The following is a 13,956-nucleotide window of genomic DNA, read 5'->3' as shown; positions in this document are numbered from 1 at the left end:
GAGAGCGCACCGGCTGGAGGGGAGCGGGAGCGATTCTGCAACACCGCGGGAGGGGGCGGGGCACCGCGACCTCTGACCTCCCGCACGTGCTGGGAGGCGGCGCAGCAGCGCGGCGCACGCGGGGCTGCCGGGCAGGAGCCATGGAGCGGCCGGGGGGCAGCCGGGTGAGGCGGGGCCGCGTGCGGGGGGGCCCAGGGCAGGGGGCTGTGACTGGCGGGGCCTTGGGGGCGTGGGCCCGGGGACCGCTGGGCCTGCTGCGTGCCGGGGCGTCCCCAGAGCCGTGGGGGGAGGCGCCGTGGCGGGGCTCCGGGCCCCCAGGATGGGGGACGTTGGGCCCCCGGGCCGCAGGGGCGCTGTGATGGGGGCTGGGGGGAGGTCGCCTTGCGAGTAGGGTGCCGGCCAGCCCCAGGCGCGGCGTTCGCCCTCCGCCCCGTGCTATGGGGGGGCGGGGGGTCGTGTTCTGCCCTCAGTCAGGGCCCGCGTGTGCTTGGTGCTGCGCACACAGCTCTGCCCCAGCCCCACAGAGCTCCACGCGTCTGCAGTGGAGAAACAGACAACAACAGCAACAGCAACGAAGGGGGGGGCGGGCTGAGGGCGGGAACCCCTCTGTGTAATTTTGTGGCGTTTAAGACAGGTTTCTTCCCCCGTCCTCTGCTTCTGAGTCTATGTCCGAGGACCAGGTGAGGGTGTTCCCGTAACTGGAGCATGGAAGGGGAAAGGTTCTTAGACCCCCTAGCTGGAGCGAAAGGTGCAAGGCCCCCTTACCTTTCAGGTTGAGATTGTTATGGTCTGGTCTTGTCTGTTGTATGCAAACGTCCTTTTTCGTGTGTGTGTGTGTGTGTGTGTGTGTGTGTGTGTGTGTGTGTGTGTGTGTGTGTGTGTGTGTGTGTGTGTGTGTGTGTGTGTGTGTGTGTGTGTGTGTGCGCGTGCGCGCGCGCGCAAGGAGCGGAGCGAGTATTTTCTGGTGTATGTAACTTAGAAAAGTTGAGTACATTTGGCTTGCAACTTTGCTGTGGCCTGTTTTTCCTCACTGGTGCTTCTGACAGTTATGGTGGCCTGGAGCTTTAAATGGGGTAGTGGGTGTTTGGGATGCACTGCTGAGAGTGTCCGTTGCTTTCAAGGTTGCTTTCCAAGGTTTTAAAGGCAGTTGCTTAGGCCACTTTTGCATTCTAAACAAGACTAGCTCATAATTCACATGTTGTAAAATCCAGCAGTGCCTGAGTACTCTGCCCTGCCAAACTCACTGTTGTTTCCATCAGACCCCAGGTATCTTGCAGCCAAGCAGGAAAGAGATTACACTGCTCTTGCTAAATGCTCCAAGTATATTACCTTTTTACAGCAGGGCAAGACACCCCTACTTGCATAAGGGGGTGATGGGACCAGAGATGGGCTCATAGGCCATGAAAGGCTTTATCTAAGGGTGAGATGTGCATGTGAAGACCCACTTGGGAAGAGCAACAAGAGGTCCTGTGGCACCTTATAGACTCACAGATAGTCTGGAGCATAAGCTTTCGTGGGCAAAGACCTGCTTCAGATGACGTGGGTCTTTGCCCACGGAAGCTTATGCTCCAGACTATCTGTTAGTCTATAAGGTGCCACAGGACTTCTTGTTGCTCTCGAAGGTACAGACTCACACGGCTCCCTCTCTGATGCTTGGGAAATAGTGTCTGAGGGAGGGATCGGTGGGGGGGAGGTTCCAGAGGCATCTGAGGGAGGGACTATGCCACTGGTCGTTCCTTGGCAGCAGATAAGCAGCAGGGAGTGTTTGAAAGGTCCTGAAGGAGCAGTAACTAGAGCAGGGGTGGACAAAACACAGCCCACACCCTACTCAAAGCAGCTGCCTGTAGGGGCTGTGTGTGCCCTGTGCGCCTCACACCCAGCTGTCTGGGGGATTTCATGTGCTGCCCCTCCCCCCAGCACAATCTTGCATCTCCCATTGGCTGGCAACCAGCCAATGAGAGCTGCATGGGGTGTGCTTGCTGCACGTGGAGGGCAACCCCCCACCCTTTCCAAGGAGCAGGCAGTGCACAGACAGCGCATGGACTGACTCCTGAGCCAAGTGCTTTGAGTGGTGGGTGTGAACAGAGCAGGCAGGGAGCCTGCCTGAGGGTCTCTCTAGGTGGCTGACTTGGAGCTGCCTAAGGTAAGCCACCCCCAACCAGTGCCTGTACCCCAGCCCCTCCCCTCTCCCAAACCTCAGCCACTCCCCTCATCCTTCCAGCACCCCTGCTCCAGGTCATTACCCCCTCCCAGACCCTGCAGTCCAGTCACCTACCCAGGTGAAAACTCTCCTTCATTCAAACCTCCTCCCAGACTCCCCCGCCTCCCCGCCGGTGCACACCCGTCCTCTGTCCTGAGCTCCCTTCTGCACCCAACCTCTGTTCCAACCCCGCAGCTCCTCCGTTAATGTCACGGAAGAGTGGGGCCCTTGATCTCTTACCAAATTCTTGGAGTGTGTGTCGTTCCCCTCCCCCCATTCCCCAATTAAAAGTTACTGTCTGCCCCTGGCCGAGAGGAAAGTAATGCAAAGGTTAGCATCCAGGTGCCAAAGCTGGGATTGAAAAGCCGTTCAATGACAAAGCTGTACCCTAGTGAGGAAGAAGGAAAACAAATGCATTAGGAGGAAGAGATGGGTGAAGGCAAGCGTAGGCCTCTTGCTAAGAGGGGAACAATAGCTAATAGCTGAGGACAGCACAGAAGCCGAGGTGTTAATGCCTGCATTGGTTTGGTCTTCGCTAGAAAGGCTGATACTGTGTTAACCAGTCAGGCACTATTAACAACAAAGAGCGGGTATCATCAGGGCTGGCCCTTGGGGGCATGCGAGGCCCATGGCAACACCACTCACTGCTCCACCCTTTCCCCAATCCCCAGCCTGGCTACCTGCCCCCAGGGGTGCCCCATCTCCCTGTCCTGCTGGGCCAGAAGCTCTGGTCTCCCCAGGTAAGGCACAGAGTTTGGGTAACAGGCCCCCAGCAGAGTAACACGGGCACTGAACCAGCTCAGCTCTAAAGCTGTTGAAAAGATCCAGGAATAGAGCCCCAAAGAGAATCAAACCCCCAAATAAATCCATTTGACCTGTGTAAAAGTTTTACCCGGAGAAAACTCATCAGAGCAGCTTCTTTATCCGTGAGAGAGATGCATGCAGTTGTTGCTCCCCCTTCTCCCCTCCCCCCAACAATTATTTACACTGGGCTTGATTAATAAACGAGTATCAGAGGGGAAGCTGAGTTAGTCTGTGTCTTCACAAGCAACAAGAAGTCCTGTGGTACCTTATAGATGGTGCCACAGGACTTCTTGTTGTTATTAATGATGTTTTTATTAAGTCTAAAATCGGATTTAAGTGACCGCAAGTGAAAACAGGCAGCACAAAGTGAGTTACTCGGCCAGAATAAACACCACACGCCAGCTAATCCTAGTGCATTAAGAGAAATCCTGTCAAAATGTTCTCCTCCCCATCATTCCAGGTGAAATCCTTCAAGACAGTTGATCCTGTTCTCGGGCCTGGGTCTACAGCTTTTTTACAATAGTAACAGAAAGGTAGCCACAGAATCATAGAATACTAGGGAGGGCCGTGTCTACACTAGCCAAAAACTTCAAAATGGCCATTTCGAAGTTTACTGGTGAAGCGCTGAAATACATATTCAGTGCCTCATTAGCATGCGGGCGGCCGCAGCACTTCGAAATTGGTGCGGCTCGTACAGACAGGGCTCCTTTTCGAAAGGACCCTGGCTACTTCGAAGTCCCCTTATTCCTATGAGCAGATGGGAATAAGGGGACTTCGAAGTAGCTGGGGTCCTTCTGAAAAGGAGCCCCATCTGTACGAGACACGCGGCGGCGACCCACGTCAATTTCGAAGTTCCGCGGTCCCCCACATGCTAATGAGGCACTGAATATGTATTTCAGCGCTTCATTAGTGAACTTCAGAATGGCCATTTGCATGGCCTTTCGAAGTTTTTGGCTAGTGTAGACATAGCCTAGGAGTGGAAGGGACCTCAAGAGGCCATCGAGTCCAGCCCCCTGCCCCAATGGCAGGACCAAGTACTGTCTAAACCATACCTGATAGACATCTATCTAACTTGTTCTTAAATATCTCCAGAGATGGAGATTCCACAACCTCCCTTGGTAATTTATTCCACTGTTTGACCACCCTGACAGTTAGGAACTTTTTCCTAATGTCCAACCTAAACCTCCCTTGCTGCAGCTTAAGCCCATTGCTTCTTGTTCTATCCTCAGAGGCCAAGAAGAACAAATTTTCTCCCTCCTCCTTATGACACTCTTTTAGGTACCTGAAAACCGCTATCATGTTGCCCCTCAATCTTCTCTTTTTACAAACTAAACAAGCCCAATTCTTTCAGCCTTTCTTCATAGGTCACATTCTCTAGACCAGCAACAAAGGGTCCTGTGGCACCTTATAGACTAACAGAAAAGTTTTGAGCATGAGTTTTCGTGAGCACAGACTCACTTCATCAGATGCTGGTCTTGGAAATCTGCAGGGCCAGGTATAAAAAAGCCAGAGCAAGGGTGGGGATAACCAGGTTAGCTCTAGACCTTTAATCATTCTTGCTCTTTTCTGGACTCTCTCTAATTTCTCCACATCTTTCTTGAACTGCGGTGCCCAGAACTGGACACAATACTCCAGCTGAGGCCTAACCAGCACAAAGTAGAGCGGAAGAATGACTTCTCGTGTCTTGTTCACAACACACCTGTTAATGCATCCCAGAATCATGTTTACTTTTTTTGCAGCAGCATCACACTGTTGACTCAGATTTAACATGTGGCCTGCTCTAATCCCTAGATCCCTTTCTGCTGTAGTCATTCCTAGACAGCCTCTCCCCCTGCCCATGTTAGTCTGTACTCCAACAAAACAAGGCGGCGGAAATGTAGCACTTTAGAGACTAACAAAATGATTTATTTGGTGATGAGCTTTTGTGGGACAGACCCACTTCTTCAGATCGATTTAATTTCCAATACAGGCTCAATACATGTAAGCCGGTCAGTGAACACTTCAGTGGAGTGGGCCATTCTGTTAAAGACCTGAGAATCTGTGTCCTGCAACACTGAGAATTTAACCACAGATTAGAGCAAGAGATTTGTGAGTTAGAGTATGTATTCAAATTCGACACATTAACACATGGTATGAACAGAGACATCAACTACCTCACGCATTACAAGGACTGCTTCCCTCCCTTTGATGCTCGTAATTATCTCAGACAGGACAATTAACACCCCCCCCCCCACTTCTCACCCCTCTCCTTCAACCCCATTTAATTTATCAGTTTTTATAGCAACCTTTTTTCTTTTTGGTCCTCTGTACTTACAAATGTTGGTCTGTATTGGAAGTGAAATTGATCTGATGAAGTGGGTCTGTCCCACAAAGGATCATCACCAAGTAAATCATTTTGTTATCTTTTTAAAGTGCTACATTTCTGCTGCTCTTTTAGAGTTCTTTGTTTTCAAGTGTATTTACATGTATCCTCTTTGGGTGGGGAGGCAATTTCAAAAGCCAGCTAAAGAGAGAAACTGATTGCTTTCCATTCCTGAAATAGCCTTTCCCTGGCACGGGAATCCTGCGTTTTATCTCCCCATCCAGTTGGGGAAAAGATACCAGATTCGAGGTGGATTCCATCATCTGGTGGAATGGCCACTGTCTTTCTAGGACCAACCACCGTCTGAGCATAAAGGACACCCCTTTATACAGCAATGTCTTAAGCGCCATGCCAGTAAGTTTCCTTAAGTACCACTAATGGTTTACACTAGAAAACCAGATGCAAGTCTACACTTTAAGGACAGGTGGATCTAAACTATGCAATTTGAGTTATAAACAACAAGAAGTCCTGTGGCATACGCGTGCTCCAAAATATCTGGTAGTTTATAAGGTGCCACAGGACTTCTTGTTGTTTTTGAAGATGCAGACTGACACGGCTCCCTCTTTGATAATTTACGTTACTCAAACTGTCATAGCTCAGCTCTACTTCCTGGGTGTGTCTACACGGGCACAAATCTTCAGAACGACCATGCTAATGGCCATTTCGAAGATTACTAATGAGGCGCTGAATATTCAATTCAGCGCCTCGTAAGCATTAGGACGCTTCTGGCTGCGGCACTTCGAAAGCTGATCGGAATAAGGGGATTTGGAAAGGTGCAGGTCCTTTCGAAAAGGACCCCCGTGTAGCCGCACCGAGCCACGCGCTTTCAAAGCGCCGCAGTCGGAAGTGTCCTAATGCTAATGAGGCACTGAATATCCAATTCAGCACCTCATTAGTAATCTTCGAAATATGGCTGTTTCGAAGATTTGTGCCCCTGTAGGCACAGCCACAGTGGGGCCCACACTACAAGGGGGGAGCCAGGGGAGGGTCAGCAGAGAAAATTCTCCCGTCAACTCCCATCCTCATCTCATTCTGCTAGAGTACCGGTGTCGACATCAGAGTGCTCTGTGGTTGATTTAGTGAGTCTTTACTAGGCTTGCTAAATCGACTGCTGGTGAATCGGTAGCGCAGCATCAGTCCACCCTGTAGTGGAGATGAGCCCTTCGCCTAGTAAACCGATTCGTGTACTGGACTTCTTCACGTATGAGCATGCTACGTGCCCAAACTTCCAATGTGCTGGCTCAGCAGACCACAGCTCTGAAACCGATATGGTGCATGATGCATTTTGCCTAAAGCATCTGCAAGTTAGGCGTGTTCATCGGCCCGTTTTCGGAGGGGCTGGGGGCGCACGATCACGAGCTCTTTGCGGGAAGAGTTTTGGGGGTCCTTGCTGTGATGCCTGTGCTCTCTTTTCAGCTCTCGGTTCCCAGCACCGACGCAGGGCAGGAGCTAGGTCAGGACAGCGATGACCTGACAGACAGTGAAGAGAGCATCTTCTCCGGGCTGGAGGATTCTGGAAGTGACAGCAGCACAGGAGAGGAGGAGGAGGAGGAGGAGGACAGTGGTGTGGAGGGGACGTTGAAAGGCAGTTTGCTCTCAGAGAAGGCACAGGTAGGTGTGACCTATCCCGGTGTGGCTGTACAGCACTGGTGCCCTGTAATTGTGCCTCCAGTAGACTCTTAAACCCTCAGGTCACCTAGAAAGGCAGCTCTGTGCTCAGGGAATCAGTGCTTGTCCCCACCCTCCCCAGTCAGTGCCACGCCAAACGACTGCCCGGGCTCGCTGACTCCTCCGTGGAGAAGCCTCGTGCTTTCAGTTCTGCAGTTTGCAGGGTGTGGTGGGAGGAGGAGGAGGGTGTGCACGTGTAACCTGTGATGATGAGACTTCTCTGGCAGATGAACCTCTTATTACCGAGGGTGTGCTTATTACACTTGTGGTTTACTGATCTGCTTGGTGGCAGTGTGGGCCACTCTTAGCCTGCGATGCATGTTCCCTACTGCTCAGTTACCTTTCAGGAACAGCATGAGTGGACTGACTGTGGGGGAGTAGCGGCTCTGAGTGGGGGCTGTAGATGTGGGTTTAGGGCAATGAGAGGGCATAGGGGCCAGAGTGTTACTTACGTGTTAATAACTGGCCGTCTGTTGCCGCTTCCAGGGCGGAGTGATGACTCCTCGCGCTCTGAGTGCAAACGCTGGGCTGTGTATGGCAGCTAGGGTAATCCCAGCATCGTAGGCTAGGAACTGATCATGTCTGGGCTAGGGCAATAAGTTATTTTAGTATAGACCCCGGCCATGTGAGCGTGTCTGAAAGAGCAGCTCTGTAGTGCCGCACTGGACGGACAGAGCTCCTGCGTGGTCTCTGATGGGGACAGTGCCAGGTGCTGCAGAAGACAGCGAGGTCACAGGTCACCCCACGTTAGGTGGGTGTGGGATAGTCTGCGCCCGCCACCCCTCCCCCACTTGCTGCCAGGCTCTTTGCAACTCTTGAAGCGGGAAATTTAATGGCTTGTTTCCATGGCCACGCTTGGCCAGGTCAGGGAAGTGACTGCTAAAATCCCACGCAGCCCATGGCTGAGAGAGGGTGTGATAGGACAGGGTTTCCGGGCAACGAAGTCAACCCCAGGGTATCTTTGCTTAAAAACCGGGCTACCCATAGCCCCAGGCTGGGATTCCCTTCTCACTAAGGCAAATCCTGCCAGCCACCACTGCACCTCTGCCAGCCAAACGCCACACAAGCAAACCCATAGTCTGCCCAGCTGCTGTATCAGCCCAGACCAACAACCCCCAACTTGAGCCTCTCACCTTTGAAGCCTGTTTCACCAAACACCGCACAGATTCTTCCAGACCCCAAAGGGCCCAGCCAATATACACTTGGATCTTACCCAGACAACACACTCACCAATTCTTTAGATCTAATAGCTGAAGATTTGTTAATTAAAAAGAAAGAACAGGGTGAGAGAGAAGAACTGTTCAAGCAGTACTTTACATGCATCAGTCATGACTACTGACGCAGCCGGCGGTGTCATTTGCTGATTCTTGAAAGTCTCTGAAAGTTCCTTTCAGGTTACAGAGATTCAGTCAGTGGAGCGCTGTAGATCCGGCCCACTGGGGGCCGCCTGCTGGCACGTGGACCCCTGGAGACCAAAAGGCAGAGCATCTAAGATGAACACTGCTAAGACCACACCATTGTTCTCTTCTTGTTGTTTTCTCTTCTCTTTTCTCCTAATTCAGGGCCAAAGCCCCTTCTCCTTCCCACAGTCCCGCAAGGGTTTGCCCCCACCTGACTCAGGTGGGTTGTTGCGGCAAACTGCCATTGGATGAACCCCAGGAGACAGTCTCCAATTTCTGAGCTGGACCCGTTCTTTTTTTTTCAGCCCAGGTGACTTGACCACTGGGCTGCATCCCACCCACACGTACCAGGCATGTGGGTTTGGTGTCTGAGCACCTGGTTTCCACCCTGTTGTTAGCCCGGTGTCTTGGCTGGGGCTGAGCTCACACCCCTGTTGTGAAGCTCAGCACTGAAACATTTTCTAACACAGCTAGAGAGCTAAAATCTAGAACTTTACCTACATACGTGATACAGTCATATGAGTAGCGCACTCAGATTCAGGGCCTCATCAGCTTTCATTAGACACCTCACACAACCCCCTTGGCACAATAGTTGGGGCCAATAGCAACATCGTCATTATCATCATCAACCGTGGGCTCGGTGCCCATTGGTATTCGAAGCCTCCCTCGCTGTTTCCTTCCATGTTTCTCTGTCCAGTGCGGAGTGGCTTCCTTTCTGTAGATGAGCTCCGCACCAATCTACTACATCATCTTTTCCGGTCCCCCACGGCATTTGGATGTTCCGTGTTCCGATTGACGGCATGTGTGAGTTGTAATTTTCTTTCGGTAGTCAACTTATCGACCCAACCCCAATCACTCGATTTGTGTCGCAGACCTTGTTTATCCGGGTGACGTCTGAGCCAGCGTCTTTTATCAGTCAGTCGTACTGGCATCAGATTTCATTCGTATTGTTGTTTCACAGCCAGCACATCATAACTCTTCTGACCAACCCTCCTCCTTCATCCAGGCTTGGGACCCCATGGAACCCCCAGGGGCTTCATGGCAGAGTTGCCAAGAGCCACACTGGGCATTGAAGTGGCTTCCCGACCCATTAAAATCCAGTTCTGTGGTAGAGGGCTGGAACTCACCTTCTGGCTTGGGAGCATATCCCTTGAGCCCATGCATAAGGCTGTTCCCTGTCCTACACTGGAAGCCTCTTCAGGGGCTAATCACACACCCGGCAGGTGGTACGCAGGGCTCTGAACTGGAGATGAGCAGAGGAAGGGTAGTAACTGAGGATTGCTGGGCAGGGGGTACTGTGAATTTGGTGCCTGCTGGCTGTGGCTGGTTCCGTGCCGTACCCAGGCCAAGTTCCCAACCTCTCGCGGTGTTGCTGGGGTTTGCCCCTCGGGCGAGCGACTCCACCCTGCACGTGTACGGTCAGGAACTGGCGTGGCAGGCAGCTGGGGTGCAAAGCAGCAACTCTGTTCCTCGAGTAAAGCGAAACACAGCCCAGAATTGTCTCAGGCACCGTTTCTTCTGCCTTCTTCCTCAGCAGCACATCCTGCGGGCGAGCCGGGGCCGGAGCTGAGGAGACCTGGCCTTGTGTCGGGCTCTCATGCTGGCAGGGCTCTTGGCCATGTCTCCCTGGAGGAGCTGCAGGAACTGGATGGCCGTGTGACTGTGCCTCATGTCGTACTCTGTGCGGCTTTCCCCCAACACCGTGCAGGGACCGGGACTGGCTCCCGAGCGGCATTGTGTTGTGACTGGAGACACGGGGTGAGCAGACCTGTAGGGTCGGCTTCCGGCATTCAGGGGGCCTGTACATTGCCCCTCTGTTTGTGCCACTGCTGGTGTGCGAGCATGTGCAGGGCGTGCTGAAGGCAGCGTCGTACCTGTGGCTGGATTTGCCCTGGTGGGGGAGGTGCAGCGCAGGGGTTCCACACACGGAAAAGCGATCAGGCCGTCAGACTTGGCCAGGAATCCAGTCGCTTTCCGATTTCTGTTTTAAAACAAATGTTCTTACCACGTCGGCAGAGGCTTTTCAGTGTGTGTGTGTTAGACCAGGGCCTGCTGTCTCACCCGCCCCACCCCTGCTGGGCTCCGCAGCGAAGTCCCAGCACGTGACCTGTCGCTAGCAGCTGACTGGGAGCGGACCGTGCGCGAGGAGAGGGCTTGCTGACCCACAGCACTGGGTGCACAGAGCCCATGCGTGAAGAGGAATGTGGTCGTGTGGGACAGAGCAGCTGGTTAACCTGTGAGGGCTGTCTAGGAAGGTGCAGATTAAATTGCTAATTTAGGAATTTCCTCAGGCTTCTGCCCCTCTGAGTGACTCGGACTCTCCAATAACCCCCCGGACGTGAGAGAGAGAGAAGCGGTTGTGTCCCATGCGCCAGGTGCCACCTCTGGCAGCCCTGCATCTTGCAGTGACTCTGCCAGGCCCTGCTTGGTACAGACTCAGAAATACTTGCCTCCTCTTCTGGAATTTCCCTAGTTATCATTGGTGCGGTGTTGACAAGGTGCTAGTGATGGCTAAGTTTGCCGAGTTCTAAAATAAATGTTTGAATCGGTATTTGATAGATGTCTATCCAACCTGCTCTTGAATGTCACCAACAATGGAGATTGCACAGCCTCCCTGGGCAATTTACTCCCGTGCTTAGCCACCCTAAGACGCTGACTCAGAAACACAAGAAGTCCTGTGGCACCTCACAGACTAACAGATATTTTGGAGCAAAAGCTTTCGGGGGCAAAGAACCGCTTCATCAGATGCATGTGACAAAGCAGGTCTTTGCCCATGAAAGCTTGTGCTCCAAAATATCTGTTAGTCTGCGAGGTGCCACAGGACTTCTTCTTGTTTTTGAAGATACAGACTAACACGACTCCCCCCTCTGAAACTGGTAGGATGTTTTCCCCAATGCCCAGCCTAAACCTCCCTTTCCAGCAATGTAAGCCCATCGCCTCTTGTCTTGTCTTCAGAGGTTGAGGACGATAATTTTTTCCTTCCTCCTTGTAACACCTGTTTAGGTGCTTGAAAACTGCTAACAAGTCCCTGCTCAGGCTTCTCTTTTCCAAATTAAACAGACTCAGTTCTTTCAGTGTTCCCTTGTAGGTCATATTTTCTAGGCCATTAATGGTTTTTGTTCCTTTTCTCTGGACCCTCTCCAGTTTCTTTGGTGACATGTATCGGGGTAGCCGTGTTATTGTGTGTCCCCAAAAACAATGAGAAGTCCTGTGGCACCCTGTAGACTAACAGATATTTTGTAGATACTCAAAAAAATCTGTTAGTCTGTAAGGTGCCACGGGACTTCTTGCTGTTTTTTCAGTTTCTCTGCATCTTTCCTAAAATGTCATGTTCAGAACTGGACACGATATTCCAGCTGAGGCCGAACCAGCGCAGAGTAGAGCAGAAGGATGACTTCTCGTGTCTTGCTGGCAATGCTCCTGTTAATACATCCCAGAATTGTGTGGTGTTTTTTTTTTTTTTTTGCAACAGCATCACACTGTTGACTCATATTTAACTTGTGGTCCATGATGACCCCTAGACCCCTTTCTGCAGTACTGCTTTCTAGGGAATCTCTTCTCATCTTGTATGTGTGAAACTGATTGCACCTTCCTAAGTGGAGTACTTTGCATTTGTCCTTATTGAATTTCACGGTATTTACCTCAAACCGTTTTGAATTATAACCCTGTCTTCCAGAGCACTTGCAGCCCCTCCCTCCTTGGTATCAGCCACAAACTTTATCAGCGTACTCTCTGTGCCATTATCTAAATCTCTAAGGAAGATATTGAACAGAACTGGTCCCAAAACTCATCTCTGTGGAACCCCTCTTGTTTTGCCCTTTCTTCAAAACTGTGAACCATTAAAAACCACTCTTAGAGAATGATTATGCAGCCAGTTATGCATCTACCTTGTAGTAGCCCCATCTAGGTTGCATTTCCCTAATTTATTGGTAAGAAAATAATCAAGACTGTATCAAGCGCTTTACGAAGGCCTTGGTAGAACACGTCTACTGCTCCAGCGTGCGTCTCCTCAGAGCTGCCTCCACTGGCCCAGCATGGAAGCAGTCTACTCGTCTCTTGATTTTTCCTGTCGTTTGCAAATAACTTCTGGAATAATCAGGTGCCTGCTGGTGCCTGCAAGAGTTAACGTCAGGAAGGACCCAGCAAAGATCGGTGACTGCTGGTGGGGGGCTGTTTTTTTGTGCAGACCCACACATCTGCATTCTGGGGCCTGGTGAGGCTCCGGACCGTTGTGGGGATTGCCTAGGCCTGCTGCTGCCTCATCCGGGCTCCTCTCTAGCTTCTGTCTCTGTAACAACAAAGTCCCAGGGTCAGGCAATGTACTGTGACCTGAAGCAGGGGCTTCTTTCTCTCCCGCAGGAAGGCACTTCTGGGAGGGCTTCTCAGCTAACCGAGCACCTGCAGATCCCCAGCTTGTTTCATCCAGGTGCTCCCAGGAATCTCTGTTGTTGGGCCAGGGATGTTCTCTGGTCCAAGCAGAGCCAGACACCTAGACAGCAGCTGCAGCAGACCCCCCTAGGAGCGTGGTAGAGACAGGCTGCTGTGTTGGGTCAGGTGCAAGAAGGAGAGCAGCAAAGGGCCCCCAAGAGACCTCCAGAATGAGGGCTTAGCACAGTGGGGAGAGGCTGGGCAGAGGCCTGCACTTGGGTGGCCACTGGGGAAGTTTTGGGAGGAAGGCACAGGGTGACAGTCCCCTCAGGATCTTCTGTCCCCTCAGTCTCTGCCTTATCCCCACCCTTGCTCTGGCTTATTTATACCCGGCCCTGCAGATTTCCAAGACCACCATCTGGTGAAGTGAGTCTGTTCTCACGAAAGCTCATGCTCAAAACTTTTCTGTTAGTCTATAAGGTGCCACAGGACCCTTCGTTGCTGTTACAGATCCAGACTAACACGGCTACCCGTCTGGTACTCAGTCTCTGAGGCTGCTGGGCGGTTTGGCTGACTCTGTCTTACGTGCTTTACAAGCAGAGCAGGAATGGTGCAGCATTCTCCCGCATCTGGAATACTCCTGAGCGACTCTGTGCCCTGACAAGTCCATCAGTCTGGCTTTGTCCTCCGCATCTGCTGCTGGACCCGCAACCTCGCTTTGAGCAGAAAACTGACGCTCCAGCCCCAACTGTCTTCTAGGTCTGTCCTTCTGCTCCCTCTGTGTCCAGTGGGTGAAGGAGCACGACATCCCGGTTGCCCTAGCTGCATGCCTCAGCTCTTCTCACCTGCTCTGCTCCCGCTGCCAGTCAGGTTCCCTGCCGGTGGTTTTCCTCTGGGGCAGCCCCGGTGCTGAGGGGAGCTGCCTGAATCCACTCTCCCAGGAGCTGGGGAGAAGCCCAGCCACCTGCTGAGGTGTTTGCTGGCTGCCTTTAGGATGCGGGCAGACCCCCCGGCACTGCTGTGAAAGAGACAGTGCTGCAGGGGAGAACCTGCTCTGGGCCTGGCCTGTGCCGGGGGCAGGCCACACTGGGACCCTGGCGGGGCGGTGCTTACAGCAGGCCTGGTGCTAAGGCCCACTCTCCGTAGGGCCCTGG

General features: G+C 52.4%; 1 protein-coding gene across 1 annotated transcript in view; it reads left to right on the top strand.

Annotated features, from left to right (window-relative positions):
* The first annotated feature begins 118 nt into the window (after positions 1-118).
* The window catches only part of BOP1 (BOP1 ribosomal biogenesis factor), an 86,679-nt gene continuing 72,841 nt past the window's right edge, over positions 119-13,956 (top strand). The window contains exons 1-2 of the mRNA XM_074986442.1: positions 119-164; positions 6,783-6,977. Of these exons, the coding sequence (XP_074842543.1) occupies positions 141-164; positions 6,783-6,977 (219 nt within the window). The 5' untranslated portion in view covers positions 119-140. The remainder of the gene's footprint in view (positions 165-6,782; positions 6,978-13,956) is intronic.

The sequence above is a fragment of the Carettochelys insculpta genome, chromosome 2 (assembly GCF_033958435.1).
Source record: "Carettochelys insculpta isolate YL-2023 chromosome 2, ASM3395843v1, whole genome shotgun sequence".
In the NCBI taxonomy this organism is placed as follows: Eukaryota; Metazoa; Chordata; order Testudines; family Carettochelyidae; genus Carettochelys; species Carettochelys insculpta.
This window is presented reverse-complemented; position numbering and strand designations above follow the sequence as displayed.